This window comes from Micropterus salmoides, unplaced genomic scaffold (genome assembly GCF_014851395.1).
Source record: "Micropterus salmoides isolate LMB-PRFRI ecotype aquatic unplaced genomic scaffold, ASM1485139v1 Ms_hic_scaffold_3, whole genome shotgun sequence".
Classification (NCBI taxonomy): domain Eukaryota; kingdom Metazoa; phylum Chordata; class Actinopteri; order Centrarchiformes; family Centrarchidae; genus Micropterus; species Micropterus salmoides.
Window position 1 is genome coordinate 24,913,496 of NW_024042261.1, and position 18,782 is coordinate 24,932,277.

Genomic DNA, 18,782 nt, shown 5'->3' on the forward strand with positions numbered 1-18,782 from the left:
GCCATGGTGAAAGCTACTACCATCTTAACTCTCTCGTTCTACCTCCTCAAAGGGAGTTTTTCTTTGCCACTGTAGCCAAGTGCTTGCTCATGGTGGGAATTACAATGAGTACTGTCTAGACCTGCTTTATATGAAAAGTGCAATGATATCACTTCTATAATGAATTGGCACTATATAAATAAAATTAATTTAACTAAATTGACTTTTATGTAAAAGTGACTCAGGTGCTTATTCAGACACGTGACCAGCATTTAAAATTTGCGGACCGTATGGACCGTAGTGCATGTCTAAAAGGGACTCTTGTTTAGACTTACTCTTTGTGTCGAGCTGTGCAGCGTATTTGGTGAATCCTTTGAGAAGCACCTGCTCCCCCAGCAGCTCCAGGAAGGCAGAGAAGGCGGGAGACGCCTCCTCGTTGTTGTACATCTCCTCCTCTGTGCTCTGGCCTGCACGGCACAGCAGAACACCCACCTTGTGCTTCTGACTTAACTACGAGGCAGCAGAGAGATAACATTACCATTACACACACAGATGAAACACCGCAGTCTGAACCTTGTGCTTCTAATGCAACTTAATGTCAAAGTAGATGTTACTGGTAGGAATTTAACCTGAATGTATATCTGGATGCACTTAAAAACACTCACATTGAGCACAGCTACATTGTTGTATAAACCACCCACATCAACAAAAACAAGCCTATGGCTGGCCAAACACCTCCGCCTTGCACTTCACCCTCCATTAAATAATAAGGTGAGATAACATGGCTAAACATTAAAGCTTTTATGGTTACACACTCATGCTCAAACACACCACACCCTGAGTCACTCAGCTTTCACTGCACCAACACTAAATCAGTTATACAGATTTCAGACACTTTAACACACAATATCTGAGCATACCATATGTCACCGGGTTACTTTATCAGTTCACATCATTTGATCTGCAGTCATTTAGCAAGCCTGACTAGCAGAAACTATTTAAATGGAGGCATCATTGCAGCTGCGATCAACTAACAAATTTCCACACACATAACACACCCCCTGTTCGTCCAGTTTGAGGAGCTGCTCGGTGACTTTGGGTGTGCTTAATGCCAGTCTCAAACAGGAGATGTTGAGCTCGGGGACGACCTGCTCCAGGACCTCCTTGAGCGGCAGACCCCGCACCGTGCCGTGCCTCCCCGTAGACGCCACCGCATCCTCTAAAATGGAGCCTCGCAGGGTCACAAGCTAAAGGTGGGGAAATAAAACATTTAGTCAAACTGGATGTAATGTATTCATTAGATTAGATAAGAACACAATAAAATTTTAAAAATTACACTGAAACGGTCAAGAAATGAATCCATTTTCTTTTGCTGATTTCGAACACGTAAAAATAAAAGGAATTTCATTTGATTAGCTTTTATATTTTTTCTTTATTGGTATGTGTTAAACCATTAAACCCTTCTTGTGTTGTGTATAGCTGTATTGTATTTCACATATTTGCTATTATAATTCTACATTTTGTGTTGTCTCACTCGTGAAGAGCTGTATGCTGCTTGTTGAAAACACAATACAAATACAGGGTGACAGATAGGTCTGACTGAGACCTAGCCTGGGCAAACAGTTACACAAGAAAAACATACGAAATAATACTATTGATATTAAGATAGTGTCATTAATGAGGTCAGAGGCTCTGGAAATGGAGGGGTGGATGAATAGTAGCCTGGGAGCTTGAAGTGGGTCCATCACATGAGGGATGACTACTCATAATAGTGCCTTGCTGCCCTGAAGCTACACTTTTTCATTCTGTCAAACACATTATACACACACACAAACAGTTAAAATGAGGATGGTATTGTAAATTGATATTCTGCTCAGTGTTGTGCTGCCACAGAGTGCTGCTCCCTGGTGAGGGGAAACTGACCTGCATCAAAACAGTGAGACTATAACAACCTCAGACAAAGTTGGGAGGAGTGGGCTGTTCCTTCTCACTGCACTCACACACACACACACACACACACACACACACACACACATGTGTGCGCGCGCTGCTTCATTAATAATGCATGGCAGACTCTGGAGCTGGCAGGGACCAGAGAGACAAATTGAACCTCAGAGTCTCAAGGTGTGCCGCAGAAAATTGAAACCTGATTGACACACAGCTGAAGTTATGGAGCCGCCGTTTCAACTCGTCAGCTTCTGTGCGACAGCGAATGACTGCGACTCACTGAGCAAGAACATCAGAGGGCGGTGTGTACAAATGTGTGATGGAGGGAGAAAAAGGAAGTCTCTCCACCTTGCTGTGTCAGCACTCCTGCACAGAATTAAGTGACAGACTTTAGGGGGGTGGATATCTGAGAGCAGCTGCGGCTTGAGTGGGAGAGAATAAAGTCGGCAATCAATCTCTCTCCCTTTTTTTTTTCCTCCTGTGTGGGAACAGTAGGCCTGGGTGTGCTGGCTGTGTCTGCTAGCTGAGCTCTGTGTACTTAGATGGCGGAGAGGCTCCATTGTTATACCGGAGCTAAGGTGATGAGGCCAGGCAGCCATGTAATCCTGCTAAGAACAACACAGCGCAAGCCACACAGAGGAAGACACTTCATGAACACAGTGATCGGAGGCAAACGTTGCTGTTTGTTCACTGTAATAAAAGTATCACTTTGTTTGAGTGACCTTGACAATGCTACACAGGTGCTATTAATTAGTTCAAACTAACTATTTAACAGAGACCTCAGAACTCTTTAACACAACCTGTGTTAGTTTCCAAGAGACAGATTAAGGTGACGTGTTGAAATGTTGTACAAAGTCAGTACAAAGGTATTCAGTTTAATATCACACAAGACAAAGAAAAGCCTCACATTTGAGAAACTGGAACCAGTGAATATTTGGTGGTTTTGCTTAACAGGTAACTCAAACAATTAATTGCTTATGAGAACAGCTGCAAATTAATTGTATGTAGATAATAAGCTCATATTGACACCGCATTAAATGTTTAAAATCCAAAGTTTGGCGCTCTGGAAGCAGAATCTCTGAAAGTAAATGAACGTAAATGACCTGTTTGTAGTCGAGTCTTTGAACACATCTAAGGGAAACTCTTAACTAATTCTCCATGATCACCAGCCCATCATTTAATACATTACGAGTATTTGATCCATCAAAGTGGAAAAGTGGTTGTGTGTGCTCCCTTTGAGAGCAGGCCAAACGCTTAGGCCAGAGCAGCCTGTGTTTGGTTTGGCTTTGCTGTGCTGTGACTGGGTAGGTGGAATTTTCCACTGGCAGAGAGGAGAGAGGAGGTGAGGAGGGGAGGTTAAAGTCAGGGCAGAGAGGGTGAGGAGAGCCACAGGTAGGGACATAAAGGGAAGGTAAAATGAAAGTAGGTCAGGAATTAACATAAGCGTGCACGCTCATACTACTGACTCATCACTGTAATCTCCAGGACAAACACACACAAAGGACAGATGGTACATACCTCGCTAGTTCTGACGATGAGGCGGTACTGGTACTGGTCTTTCAGGTCTTTGGTGTCTTCCAGTTTCTCCCTACGGATGCTCACGGCCACAGCACCCAACTTCTCATCTGTCCCAAAGTAGTTTGAGTGCTCTGTGAAGGCCAGGGAGAGATTGAGGTTAAGGTTTGTGCTGGGGGAGAAAAAGTTTATTCACTCACTAACGTTTGATCCGTGGTTGAATACGTGAGGACGGCTTGTTGGTTTACAGACATAGAGAGTAAAGGATGAGCATCACGTGAAAATACTGGTTTCGATATGACTGAAAGGTATTATCTCAGGATAAAACCCTTGAGATGTAACATCTCATTTTCAAGGCAGTCCCAGACAAACACTCACAAAACAAATGGAAAACGGAACAGTACGAGACAAAATAATAAACATAACAATGACAAAACATACAATCGAACAAACAACAAACTACAAAGCTAAGAAGAATAAGGGTAATAATCTATAAACACAAGAACAATAACATATAATATCTATATTTATAATCTATAAATTAAGGAACAGCGATAGCATAACTGAAAACAGGCAATTTGTTTTAAAGGTTCAGTGTGTTATATTTAACAAGATCTTTTGACAGAAATGCAATATAATATAGTTTTCTATGGTGTATAAAGATCTTACATAATGACCCGTTATGTTTTTATTACCTTAGAATGAACCATTTCTATCTACATACACCGCGGGTTCTCTTACATGGACATCGTCACTATGTTGAATACGTACGAAAAACAAGCATAGTAGTAGTCGTCTGGTTTATTAGAAGTAAGACAAGAAGAGAATTTGGATAACACGTATTATTTAGCACAGGAGCCGACAGAGCGTGTCGGCCACCTTAGCTTCTCCTCCTTGCTTGGCAAGGAAGGGGTGAGCGGTGAATGTCGGTACCTGATGGTGGTTGTAGGGACAACAAAAACATAGGATTTGATCAAATACAATTAGAGTCCATGTTTAACGATAAGAATATATAGGAACAAATATGTCCTCAGTCTTGTAAATCTGGGAAATTAACAAAATATGGTCGTCGATCAATCAACATTCTTTGTCTTGTTAACAATGCTGGCACACAAAATATATACATCCATTAAGAGGCTGAGACACACTTCATGAGCATCTTGCACGGCCTCTTCTAAAGCTCCTAAGCTAAGCCGTGGTAATGCCAACGCTGTGGGCAGTGTAGGAGTCGTAAGACAAAAACTCCAGACACTCGCTTGACAAGTATTCCTCCTCTATCCCCCGTCTGCCTGGAAAGAACTGGGACAATGTACACATTGGGAGTCTCAGGCCTGCTTAGATTCCATGCCATGTCCTGTGGTGAAAATGTCAGCTTTTTGATGAGGCTTTCTGACGTGCACACAGGGCACATCACACCACACAATCACAGTTGCGTTCTGGGGGACAGCTACGCTGGAAACGAGTCAGCAGATGAACATATTTTGGGAACGATAACCTTTATCTGTGTGACTGCAGGCCTGTCTCTCTCTCTCTCTCTCTCTCTCTCTCTCACACATGTTCTCCTAACAGCATCTGTCTCTAATTAGGGCGCAGCCAGATGATGCTAAGATACCAAGGGGACGCTTTCATCCCCAGTGTCTGAAGAGGTGATGTGAACCTCTCTGAAGTTGGGTGTTACTTCTGACACTGAAAACCAGATGTAAAGCAGAGCTGCAGTGGCCAACTGATGTTACAGTAAGCGGTACTTGTGAGGGTGCAAAAAGGGCAGGTGGCGTTTCATCAGCTCAGAGTTTGCCAATAGTCCAGCGGCAGGTACACGAGTAATAAAACTCCGGGAACGTTGCCAGCTTGGCCCACTCTGTTCTGCTCAGACGCAGCTGGATATTTACAGCTGCAGGATGACATGTGGGGAATGACATTGGAGAAACTGGCCGGAAAGACGAGATCGATGCTTTCTAATTGAAATAAGATAGATAGATTCTGTATTATTTTCATTATTGATTTATCTACTGATAATTGTGTGATTATTGTTCCCTCAACAAAATGTCAGAATTAAAAAAACCCAAAGTTTTTAAATTTATAATGATATAAAAACAGAGTAAAGCAGCACATTGCCACATTTGAGCACCTGGAAAGAAACAATGGTTTACATTTTTGCTTAGAAAATAGTTAGACAATTATTCAATCAAAATATAATACATATTACTGATGATTGGACTAATTAATTAATTAACTAGCTGTTCTGGCAAAAGCTGCAACTCAATATTATTTTCATTATTAATTAATTAAATTATGTGGTATATCGTTTTTTACTTTGGTTAATTCACTAATCATTTAGCCTAAAAAAAAAAGAAAGAAAGTGAACATCTTCACGTTGCTTGTCATGTTTGATCTACAGACCAAAAAAAGATATTCAGTTTATAATAAAGAAAAAAGCCACAAATCCTCACATTTGAAAAGCTGGAAGCAGAGTATGAAAGATTAATCGCTTTGAGACCTGGTTATGTGATACATTATTAAATTCTACCTAATATCGAGTCCCTGTGGATAATGTATGGAACGCCTGGATGCAATGAGCAGATGTGTGAAAGTACAGATGATGTGGGATGATGTAAACACGGCTGCAATGTTGAGCAATATGCGCATCAAATATTAGTTGATCGATTAGGCAACCGACAATTTGGCTTTAGTTGATAGAGACAGTAGAGATACAGACAAAGGAACTTGAACCCCATTGCCAACTACTAAGATAAGTGGTCCTCAAAATGGGTTTCAGTTACACCCCAAGGGTCCCTAATGGGGTTCCAGGGGGTCCCTAGCAAAAAGGGTGAAAAATTTATTTCTGATATAATTCCATCCGTAAGTAACATAATGACAGAATGTATGACTACTTGGTTCTTGGCTTCCATAAACCTTCTGTGATAAAACATCTAAAAGCAAAACTCCTTTCACATGGGGGACCCTGGAACAAAATCTTATCAAATGGGGTCCTTAATGTGAAAACGTTTGAGAACCACTGACTTAGATAATCGATTAATCGCTTAAATGCATGGACGGAAAACACTGAAATTTTGGGAGATTTTGGACTGTTGGTTGGACCAACAAATAGAGATGTCACCTTGGATTACAGAAAATTGTTGTTAGACATTTTTCGTAATCTTGTGACATTTTATAAATTACACATTTAACTGACTGATTAAATAAATCACAGTAATCAATAATGAATGTAATCATTAGTTGTAGCCTTCGACTGATTCCATTCTATGAGTTTCACTCACTACCTAATTTACAAATTATTCAACCAAATATTTCAGCACTAATGTGCTATATTAAAGTAAAAAGTGAATCTTTAACGTCCAGATGGCTCATTCATCACTTGTTAGCTTTATTCTACTTACATGTTGTCACAATGCACTTTTATGTCTTATGTAAAGAAATTTGAAATGCCTTGTTTTGGTGCTGTGGAAATAAACCTGCCTTGGCTAAATGAAGTATGGTCTCATTGTGTGCATGAGAATTAATGCTGCTTTTACCCATTTTCATAACTGGAATAAAAACTATTTAAGCATCATTAAACAGTTAAAACAAAATGTATGTGTCTCAGTGTTACCTTTCCCATGGAAGTAGTCTCTGAAGTACCTGGCCCCCAGGTCGACGTGCTCTATGCTGTACAGTTTCAGTCTGTCCAGTCTTGTAACTTGTTGTTCAATAGGCACCTCCAGCACTGAAACACTGGCGTTGCTCCTCCTCAGCCAACCCTTCGCGCTGTCTCCTCCTCCGTCTCCTCCTCGCTCTGCTGACGAGCTGAGGAAACTAATGTTGCGCTCTCCGTGGCCCCCAGTCTCATTGAGGAAGTGGGGGCAGCAGAGGAGCAGTTGGCTCGAGTTGTGGGCTCCAGGAGGCCCGTCCAAGGGGTCCATGCTCAGGGAGGGTGTCATGGAGCCGGGGTCATGGCTCAGGGTCAGGTCCTCTATGCTGGAGTAAACTGGGTCGTTCACATTGGGAGCTGAGGATCTGGAGACAGACAGGGACACTGAAGCAGCTGATGCCCCAGTGGCTGTGTTCCTCCTCAGGGCGGCGTAGCCCCGCTGAGCCGCAGCCTCGTGGAGGTCAAACAGGATGCTCTGAGCATCAAAATGGACAAAGCTCTTGGGGCACACCCACGATTTGTAGGAGGCGTCTCCTGAACCCCGGCCTACCCCGTCCTCGCTATTCTCCCCTTTACCTCCGTCCAGCTCACCGCGACTAGAGCTTCTAAGTTTCCTGAATAAAGAGGAGGTGCCCAGTGACGACTCCGTTCCTCCACTTTTCTTCCTCACTCTCTCAGCTCCCTCCTTCCTTCCTGTCCCTCTGTCGTCCCCACCTGTGGGACCAGGTGAGGGAGCGGAGGGGAGAGGTGCGCTTGGTGGTGAGTCTGGAGTGCTCAGCAGCTCCCCGAGGCGTACAGGTGCTGCGCTGCGCTGGTCAGGCCTCTCTTGGTGGAACTGGCTGAGCATGTCGAAAAAGCTCTGCTCAGGAATGCCCTGGACGTCGATGGAGGAGGTGCTGCCATACTCTCTGAACATGTTCCCCATCCCACCACCTCCGCGAACCTCCACCTTGGAGCAGAAAGAGGAGAGATTTATCAGTTTGTGAACCATCAGTGGATACAAAACAAATCGGTTTGCTTGAGGTGTAAAAGCAAAGCAGACCAACCACAGGATTTTATGACAGTGTGAATTGTGCATGAATTCAAAAGCTAAACTACTGTTAACTGTGCCATGAACTATTCGTTAAGATCATTTGGTAACAATGATACTGTATTTTGCATGACCACGTCAGTGTAGAGATTTTCCTTGATATATCAGAAAGTGAAAATAAATTAAAACAGAGTAGAGTTGTGAAATATAGCGACCACATGTTAACTACTAGGGTGTGACGAGATCTCACAGCACGAGATCTCACGATATTTTCAATATGATGATATTTCTTGTCGAGGTAAAAAGCTGTCTCACGATATCAGCATGATGCCCCCACCACTTTTAAATCATTCGTGACAGCATTTTGGATGGTAAACAATAAACGGCGGCGGAGTGACAGACAAGCCATGAACAATATGTAAGCAACATTTCAAGATGAACCTGCACTGTAATGCATTTTGTGACTTTGTGACTCACCTGAATAAAAGACAATTTTTTCTAGTTCATTGTTGAAGATCATTTTATAAAGTAGTGTTAAAGTACTGTCTCATTTCTGTGAACCCAATATCATGTACCTTCTCGACTCGTGAACCAATTGTATCATTCCCACCCAATATTAAAGTACAAGATGCCTCTTTTTTTGCCAGCTTCTTAAATGTGAATAGTTTTTATTCCTCTATGACAGTAAACTGAATATCTTTGGGTTGTGGACAAAAAAGACATTTGAGTACGTCAGTTTGAGCTTTGGGAAACACTGATTGAGATTTTTCCCCCATTTTCTGGAATTTTATAGACCAAACAAATAATCATTGAGTAGGGAAAACAATCAACAGATTAATTGGCAATGACAACAAGTCCTATTTATCATTATACTTAACATGAGGCTGAGTGGCAGCTCATAATCTTGTGAGCTCTTTGTGACACCAGAAATGATACATCAACACATTGGCTCCACAAAAGTGCCACATGGGTCAAAGTAGCACTGAGGAAGCAGGATGACATCACAAAACCGTCCAATGACAGAGCTACCTATGAGTCAATATAACAGTGTAAACGCAAAACGCTACAGAACTAAAAAGGCAACATAATTTCTTCCATGAACCAGACTACAGGTGTGAGAGCGACTGTAGACTCACCTCATTTTCGTCCTGTTCGCTCAGCGTCACCTCACTGTTCGAGCGCTGTCTCAGTGGAGGGAACACTCTCAGGCTAAAAGGGGAACTTCTTTCGCCGACAAAACCTCCTCCTCTGAACTCTACATCCTTGGACCGTCTTCGTGGCAACCTGGCAACTCCTCCCCGCACCAACCCGACGTCCGATGACAAGACCGACGAGGAAACTGAAGTGGAGAAGTCATCTCCGTGGCGGTTGTTGCAAATTTGCCCATTTTCAAGCAGCGACTCCCTGGACTGGGCACGGCGTGGGGGCCATTTTGCAATCTGCGCCCGGACACCCATTATGGGCATGCGTGTTTTGGGGCCAGGAGGCGGGTGTCCATTGGAGGTGTGATGAAAGGTAATGTGCTGGGTCAGTACTCCTCCTCCGTCATCCAGGAGGTCTGAGGAGGTGCAAGTGACCCCTCTGTCTCTATAGCTGCTCATGGCACCCCAAGAGAGTTCAGGGCAGGGAGGCAGGGGCCTGGCATCCCATGTCAGGAGGGGTGCTGGGAAAGAGGGAGAGGAGGGGCCCCACACACACTCTGCTGACGGTGCTACGGCCTCCAGCTCTCAAAAACATCGCTTTTAACTTGGCAGGGTGGGAAAGCCTTCACTGGTCCATTGATGACCAGTTTGTCCTCCTCTTCCTCTGGGTCTGTTTTCAATCGAATGCAGATCTGAGAAAAGACAAAAACAAAGGAAAATCAATCATTCCAACAAATCAGCTTCAGACAATGAGCACAAAATCTAAAATTAAAACCAATTAAAACTGAAATACACAAGCTCCCTTTTGTGTGACCCACATTTTTTCCACAGATGTAAAGAAAAACTGAGCACTGGATTCAGAAAGCAAGCCACTCAACTGTAAAATAATGTAAAACCGATAAGACGGAGAGAGAGAGAGAGACAGAAAATAAGGTGAGGGGATATGACAGAGGATTTCTCCCGTTGCGGCTAATCTTCAGGAGGCTGACAAGGGATATTATTATCACACACTGTGCACTCAAGTGCATGTGCATGCACACGCAAACACTCATATACCCGGAGGACAAGGAGGCTGCGGCCGCTCTACTGCAGATTAAAACCACTGAAAACACTTCAGCTAATATCATCCGACTATAAAGTACTACAGATCCATACAGGGCGAAGACACACAATTGAAACACTTCAGCACTGTAGCACATCCGGTGCTCACTACCCACAGTGATGATATAGCTTGTATGTGTGTTAGAGTCTCATTGTCATCACACTGGAACTGATCTCCACATGGCTGAATGCCCGACACAGAAGCTACTCTATTCTAGTGAAGTGAAGCCAAACAACAACCTACTACAACTTTGAGACGAGGAGATGAATAGGGACTTCGGGAGAGACAGAAAAGGGTGAGGGCACAGAGTGACCCAACAGCTGGAAGGATGAGGTGGGGTGAATCCAGAAATAGAGTGATTGGACAGAGTCAAAAAAGAGCAAGGAGGAGAGCGGTACATTGCTCAGTGAACCACAGTGGAGTGTTTTAATGTGACCGTCACATTGCATCAAGTCTTAAAGAACAAAAAAAATCCACCATCCTTGTAAAGACTCTTTTTTAGTCAGAAGCATCTTATGTCTCTCCTGAGGTTTAATGTAATGATTTTAGGGTGGGTTGCATATGTCTTCACACATCATTGCAGGAATACATACACTATATTAATGTCTAAGGTTTGGTGATCCAAAAAGCTAAATCTTTACCAGTGCTGCACTTGTTACCAGCTGACTGAATCATCTAGACAAAACTCCCAAGCCATGGTTATATGTTTTTGGGCTGGGAATGTTGTGGTTACTCAGAGTAACTGGCTGAGAATTCATATTCAAGAATATTACGATGAACACAGCAAACAATGACGAGAGAGCTGCGGTGGGATATGGGCAGCACTGCACAACTGTGAAGTGTACTGTATGTGTTTGGTTCCTATTACCAGGGTTTACCAAGTTAACCTTTTTAATACCACACAGAATGCAATTTAATATCTGTTTCACAATCATACTGGCCAAAGTGGAAAACCAGTAGGGACAATACGATCTAGAATTATTTTATTATTATATAACTTTTTTTAGTACTTGCAAGCAGAATATAACAATTTCTAATGATATAATTGATTAAACGAATGCGGCCTGGAGCATTTATGACCTGCAGATAGTGATTACACTCCACAACATGGTAAACAAGTCAATTACAGGAGGGTTTAAAATATTTTGAGCTAAATGTGCTTAATTCATCCGTCTCTGCTGTAGTCAAACCGCTAATGTATCTAGTGCTACTCTTCCTTACTCCTTCCATTTCCATTCTCGAGTTTCTGTCTAATCTCATTCTCTATTTAGGTCTCCGTTCCTGCATTAAAGCTCCTTTATCTATGCAAGTCTCTCCTCAAACCCCCATAGTCATTCAAATATCTTCACTAAATTTGCTCAGAGGGCAAATGCACATCATCTGTATGTCTACCTTTTAAAATGTCCTCTTACTAGGTCTTTTTTCCTCTCCATATTCCTGCATCATGCTAGTCCATCGTCTGTATTTAACTTGCATGTAGCTCCTGATGTCTGCATTCACAATATGTGATTCAACCCTACATTTCATTCAGACTGACCTTTCAATTTCCACACGTGTAAAAATGTTTTCCCACAGCTAATAAAAGGAGAGGTACAATTTTTACTCTTCAGACAAAAGCTTTAAGGAATTAAATCATGATTCAACTAAAAGCAATGAAACACACACACACACACTTGTAATATCATTTGTACTCGCATCTAAGTACATACAATTTTAATCAATTTCACTGATACTGCTGTTACACATGGAACCACTGGGGTCTAAAAAGCAGGGGCTATACTTGTCTGAAGGGAGGAGCCAAACATTTGCTAAACACTTCTAGTAAGTTTATTAGCCTGCAGAAATTGTACATTAGGAACAATTTGTTGGATGAACAAATCTGTGCTTGTCTCCTTGGCAGCTGCCTCAGTTTTTTTGTATTACACAAATGTCAACTCCTAGGGTGACTATCTTGTTATGACGTCCAATTTGCATAAAGTCGAGCTTTCATTGTGTCAGGGTAGCTCAGTGTGGTTTGTGTGTGTTTTATGATACACAACGCCTTTTATGAGTCCTCGCTGAATTCATTTTTGGCCGCAAGACTGCATTACTCATTCTCTCATACACGCAGACGGGCACAATCAACAGAAGTCATTCACAGCAAACAAAATTCCCCTATAGTCATACAGTCACGCAAATGTGTCATGCTTTTGTTTTTGGAGAACCACGGGCACTTCCGGGCCAAAGGCTCCCGCTCTGATTGTGCTTTCTAACAGAGTCTCTCCTCATCCGGAGGGCTGTCCTGTGATCCCCTATCAGGTCCAATCCCAGATTATCCGGCCCCAGCTGCAGGAGCTGCAGAATGGCTTCATTATGTGTCTGAGGTGCCTGATGAGAGAGGCAATGGAGAGTGTGTGGTTTGATCTTTATCAGTGACCTCTGTCAGAGAGAGTCTGCAACCCCTCAACCTATGAGCAAAAAACATATCTGACTAAATTTAATAGACCCAAAGGGAGAAATACACACTGGTCCCTGTGAAAAGGTGAACCTGTGGGGCATCTCTCAGGTAGCAACATCAATAAAACAAGGCTAAAAGGTCCACAGTACTTTGGCACAGAGATGCCCTGAGCTAAATGGTATGTCAACATGCTAATATGCTCACAATGACTACTAACATGCCTAGTTTTCGCATGTATGATGTTTAAACATGTTCACCATCTTAGTTTTGTGTTTTGCATGCCAACATTTGCTAATCAGCCCTGAACAACAACAACAAAAAAAAAGTGCAGCGGAATTTGATGGGAATTAATCATGGTCATTCGTTTTGCAGGTAATTCATCCTGAGCCAAATTATCAGAATAATAAAATTTGAACAATCTGTCTTTCAGAAAGTATAGGGCCACAGCTATACTTCCACAGCACAGAAAATGCCAATTTACTGTATACCTGCAAACCATATATTCAGGTGTTAACTGTGAAAAGTTTGCTCCATTGGTGAGATGGAGGTGTATTAATCAACAGCACTACAAAACATAATTATCAACTACAAAGGTAAAAAAAAATCCACGAGAAAAAAAAAATCTCCATCAAATGCAGCAAGAATTAAGCAGACACATGCAGCCTTGGCCCAGACTTCAGAAGATGAAAGGCATTAAATGTCTGCACTTTAATTACTCACATATAGTAATTAGTTAGCTGTGGGTTGTACCTTCCCTGTTATGACTCTTCCATTCATGCTCCTTCCCTCTCTCCCTTCATACCCACTCCGACTCACTCTGCATGATGCAGGCTTGGCCCATGCACCACACACACACACACACACAGGTTGGTAATTACACTGGTTAGATGGTAGTAATGACAGAGTTAGCAGAGGAGTACAGCTTACAGAGGAATGAATGTACTCTCCATAGAGGAGGAGGCGCCCGCTGATGCTGCTGCTTGCTGGTATGTCATACCAGGACGCGCAGACATGAGATCAGCCTGGAATACAATGGAGAGCATTTCACAAATGCAAAAAGCATCAGCGATGAGGAGAGATAAACTTGCCATATGTTTCGGTCTCTGTTGCTGCCAAAACAGAAAACAGTCTAATTATATGTGAGATGTGAGGCAGAAAAAGTCAAATTAGAGATGTTTGTGCAAATCTACAATAAAAGGTCCTTCAAGAAACAAAACAAATTCCCAGGACATAAAACATCAACAGCCTTTACTATAACTGTTTAAATTAAGCCAACAATGCCAGAGTGCGAGCTACATTATGGGCTGGTTTGAAGAACAGATGGTGGTACATATGACTGGCAGATGGCAGACAGGAGCAGAGCAGAGCACGACACTGTAATACAACACAATACAGTGTTGGCAGGGACAGCATGCATGCCACCATGGTTTCTGAAGGAGTGGAGAGACCAGGAGGTGCTATCAGGTCTGCACTGAAACTAATCTCAAGAGATCAGCTCATTTAGAGGAAAAACGTTATTGAAATTCGAGCCCAGCTGAAGTAATGAATTTACAAGAAACAAAAAAACCTAGGGGGGGTATTTTACTGAAGACGCGAGTAAACACAAAAATAACCTCAGGCCATGTTGAAAGGTGTGTATTACTGGCAACACAGAAGCTTGTTTCCGTTTAATCCGCCAAAGAAAATAAAAAGCAAAGCTGCAGAGATTTGGACTCGAGTCATACTTAAATATTTGACTAAAGACTTGGAGAAAAAAAAGTCCTCAGCTTTGACTTGATAAAACCCCAAAACAATTCAAATGAAATCAGACAGATTCAGACAGACCTTGCCGGGCCACACACCATGATCTTGGCGGTCCTCGAGTCCAGCATGAACAAAAATGGGCAAGTGGCGCTGAGGCGGGCTGAATGAAATTGCTGAAGTTGCTGAAACCACCTAGTGACTAGCCACCTGTGACGGCATCCACGTGTCACTCAAAGCTTCATGCCCTTTTAATTTTAACTTCACGCCATAACATAATTTAAACGGGTGAGTTATATAAATATTAACCCCTGTACAGCTGTCAGGGGAAATTAGCTATAGATGCCAAAACCGTTTTTTGTACCAGACTGTAAACATGTTTATTTCTGTTGGAAAGTTAAAAGGCATTTAACTTGGGGGTCTATGGGGATTGACGCACTTTTGGAGCCAGACAAGTTTTGGGCACTTTCGTGTTGGCTTCGTTTTTCAGCCCCTGAGGTTACTGGTCTTTTTTTCCCAAGTCCATCCCCCTTTTCTTGTAGATCGTGGCACAAAGGGATATTCTCATATCCAGTATGGACAGGAGGAAGGATTGCAATGATCAATAACTTTTTCATGAGTATGGTTTTAAGATAGACTTAAAAAAACTTGATGAGGACTTTATCCAAAAAGCCTAAAAAACAGCTCTCATAAAAAAGTAGCAGGTCTATGCGAAAAGGTGAGTGCCTTTGATAGGGAAAGCAGTAGACATGAGGTGCCTGGGACCATGAGTGAAGCAGCCCGGATGTTTCATTATGCTGTGGAGTGGAGTTGGAAAGGCTTATGATGACAAGTTACAGGATGCCTGCCGGTGTCCGTCTGGGTTTTCCCGATGTGATCGTAGAAGCAACCTGCTTTCCCTTTTACAATAACAGATTTGATAAACAAATTTGATGATTTATCTTGGTGGCATATGAGCCTAATGGAGCTACAAGACAGGGCTGGACATCTCACTCAAACCCAGCTATAAGAGGACAGTGTTTTCTTTCAGGAAAATTACCTCCATATATCGAAAAATGCAAATTATTAAGAGTGCTCTGACCTAAAATTATAACATTAGTAGCACAATGATCATGCATAGGGATGTGAAAAAAGCCTACATGCTGGCATTGACATAAGGAATTGATAAGCTCAGAGGCACATGATTCCAATAGCTCGGTAAACGTGGAACCAGTTCTCAGTTCCCATCCCTGGTTATGCACCATGATAAATATCATAATGTTTTATGTGCAACACAAACTACACGTGATCATAGAAATCTGAAACATGAACCTCAGATACAAAACCACCCTGAACCCCTCCATCAACAACAAAACCCTAAAAGGAAACACTGAAAACAACACTGACATATCAGAACACTGGGCTGGAAGGATATACACAGTCGAAGCCTCTGACTCTGGTCTATATTGGGCCTGTAAGTCTGTTTGGCATATCTAGAGGCGACATCTCTCCCTCGCAGGCTTGGAGCTTTACTGAGCTACAGCTCTTGTCCTGTCGCCCTGCTTTCCTTTCTACTAATTTTCCTCCCCAGTCTTTTCCTCAAGTCTCTCCCAACCCCGCTGTCATTGTCTCCATTGATGTCTGTCTACACTGTTTTGCTGAATCCCGCTGATGTCGCTAGTGTCACTTCCATCTGACTGTCTGCCTGTCATGCTGTCCCATGATGACACTGACGCAGCTCGTGAAGAGGAGAACGAGGAGGAGAGGAAGACCAGGGGCTGGGGTGAAAAGAGCAAGACACATTTAGCAGGATAAAACTCACACACATTCAGACATCCACATAACAAGCCTAACTTATTTGCATCCAGTTCGAGATCACGAATTGCAGCCCACATCACCGTTCATCATCATCATTCGCTGGTTTAGCTGCGGGCGATAGAACAGATGAATGGTGAGAAAAACAAGGAGGAGTTGTAGAGATGGTGGTGGAGAGGAGAAACAGAGGGGAGGTCGAGATGAGTAGGTAAATATTCAAATACTGCAGCGCTTGTATGAGATGTTTTTTTCCCTAATTTCTCGTTTGCCAAAAGATTTTCCGACATAACCAAATTCATCCCAGCAGAGAAATTGTTCCCTCACTAAGAGGTCAGAGGTCAGCATGGTAGTAGCTGGACAGGATTCAGAGTACAAGAAACTGCACTGAATTATATGAAAACATAATTTTCTACCGTTTGTGTTTCTATTTGCAGTTTCACAGTAAAAATTTATACATTATTTCTAATCTATATTTGTAGGGTTTGGGACATTTGATTAAAGTCATCTCAGGCTACAGGATATTGAGCACTGTTTTCTAATGTTTTACATCAATCAAGATAGCTAGAGCCCCAGCTGCAGTCAGGTTTCTGGGGAAATAATTCGAGAAACTGTTTAAGGATACAATAACAGGACAGACACGTGCGGTTTTAGCTAATGCAGCTAATTAAATACCTGATAAATCATGATACTATCTATCAAAACTCTTTAAACCAACCCTGCTCAATGATTTGCAGCAAACTGATACACCAAGCAATTTTAATAGGATAGCTATCACAGTATAAATGGTATAGTAAATTTATATTGTTCTACATTATACATACAGTATCTCAGAAAAGTGAACACACCCCTCACATTTTTGTAAATATTTGATTATATCTTTTCATGTGACAACACTGAAGAAATGACACTTTGCTACAATGTAAAGTAGTGAGTGTGCAGCTTGTATAACAGTTTAAATTTGCTGTCCCCTCAAAATAAAACAGCTGGCAACAAGTGAGTATACCCCTAAGTGAAAATGTCCAAATTGGGCCCAATTAGCCATTTTCCCGCCCGTGACCCGTTTGTGTTACGAGGTCTCAGGAGAGAATAGGGAGCAGGTGTGTTAAATTTGGTGTTATTGTTCTCACACTCCCTCATACTGGTCACTGGAAGTTCAACGTGGCGCCCCATGGCAAATAACTCTCTGAGGATCTGAAAAAAAGAATTGTAGCTCTACATAAAGATGGCCTAGGCTGTAAGAAGATTGCCAAGACCCTGGACCTGTGCTGCAGCACTGTGGCCAACATCATACAGCGATTCAACAGGACAGGTTTCACTCAGAACAGGCCTCACCATGGTCGACCAAGGAAGGTGAGTGCACATGCTCAGTGTCCAGAGGCTGTCTTTGGGAAATAGACGTATCAGTGCTGCCAGCATTGCTGCAGAGGTTGAAGGGGTCGTTCCAGAAGGAAGCCTCTTCTACAGATTATGCACAAGAAAGTTTGATGAAGACAAGCAGACTAAGGACATAGTTTACTGGAAGCATGTCCTGTGGTCTGATGAGACCAAGGTGTAAAGCGTGTGTGGCGGCAACCAAGTGTGTCTTGTCAAGCATGGTGGTGGGAGTGTCATGGTCTGGTGCTGCATGAGTGCTGCCGGCACTGGGGAGCTACAGTTCATTGAGGGAACCATGAATGCCAACATGTACTTCGACATTCTGAAGCAGAGCATGATCCCCTCCCTTCGGAGACTGGGCCACAGGGCAGTATTCCAACATGATAACGAGCCCAAACACACCTCCAAGATGACCACTGCTTTGCTGAAGAAGCTGGACTGGCCAAGCATGTCTCCAGACCTAAACCATGTTGAGCATCTGCAGTCATCCTCAAACGGAAGGTGGAGGAGCGCAAGCTCTCTAACATCCACCAGCTCTGTGATGTCATCACAGAGGAGTGGAAGAGGACTCCAGTGGCAACCTGTGATGCTCTGGTGAACCCAGAGGTTAAGGCAGTGCTGGAAAATAATGGTGGCCACTAGGGCTGCACGATTTGGAGAAAAAGTCACATTGCGATTATTGTGGACAATATTGTGATTCGATTATAATGGGACAAATGATACTATGAATCTACTTGCACAAAATACTGACATTTTGAAATGTGTTTTTCTCAACTTGAACAAAGTAAATAAACTATTTTTATAACACTAAATAGTAACACAGATGTAAAACAGAACAAGGGTAGCATGTTGCTCTACAGAGGAGGCGGCTAGAAGCAGCAAATATTGGCACACTGGCACCGGCTCAATGTACATCTGTCTAATGCAGAGACTCTATCCACAACCTGGAGGAGGAATTAGTATACATGTGTATTAGTATAATATTATAACATTAAATAAACGGTATAATGTGCAGTTAAAAGTATACTTAGTAGCCTATAACAATAATGTATTAATGACTATATTCATTATAA

At 42.5% G+C, this 18,782-nt stretch overlaps 1 protein-coding gene across 3 annotated transcripts in view; it reads right to left on the bottom strand.

The window, feature by feature from the left end:
- The window catches only part of sipa1l3 (signal-induced proliferation-associated 1 like 3), an 80,100-nt gene that overhangs the window by 22,203 nt on the left and 39,115 nt on the right, over positions 1 to 18,782 (bottom strand). For all 3 annotated transcript variants that reach the window (XM_038694256.1, XM_038694257.1, XM_038694255.1), the window contains exons 3-7: positions 9,257 to 9,954; positions 7,052 to 8,039; positions 3,445 to 3,575; positions 1,038 to 1,226; positions 315 to 489 (exon numbers count right to left, since the gene is read on the bottom strand). In XM_038694256.1, coding sequence (XP_038550184.1) covers positions 315 to 489; positions 1,038 to 1,226; positions 3,445 to 3,575; positions 7,052 to 8,039; positions 9,257 to 9,721 — 1,948 coding nt within the window. In that variant the 5' untranslated portion in view covers positions 9,722 to 9,954. The remainder of the gene's footprint in view (positions 1 to 314; positions 490 to 1,037; positions 1,227 to 3,444; positions 3,576 to 7,051; positions 8,040 to 9,256; positions 9,955 to 18,782) is intronic.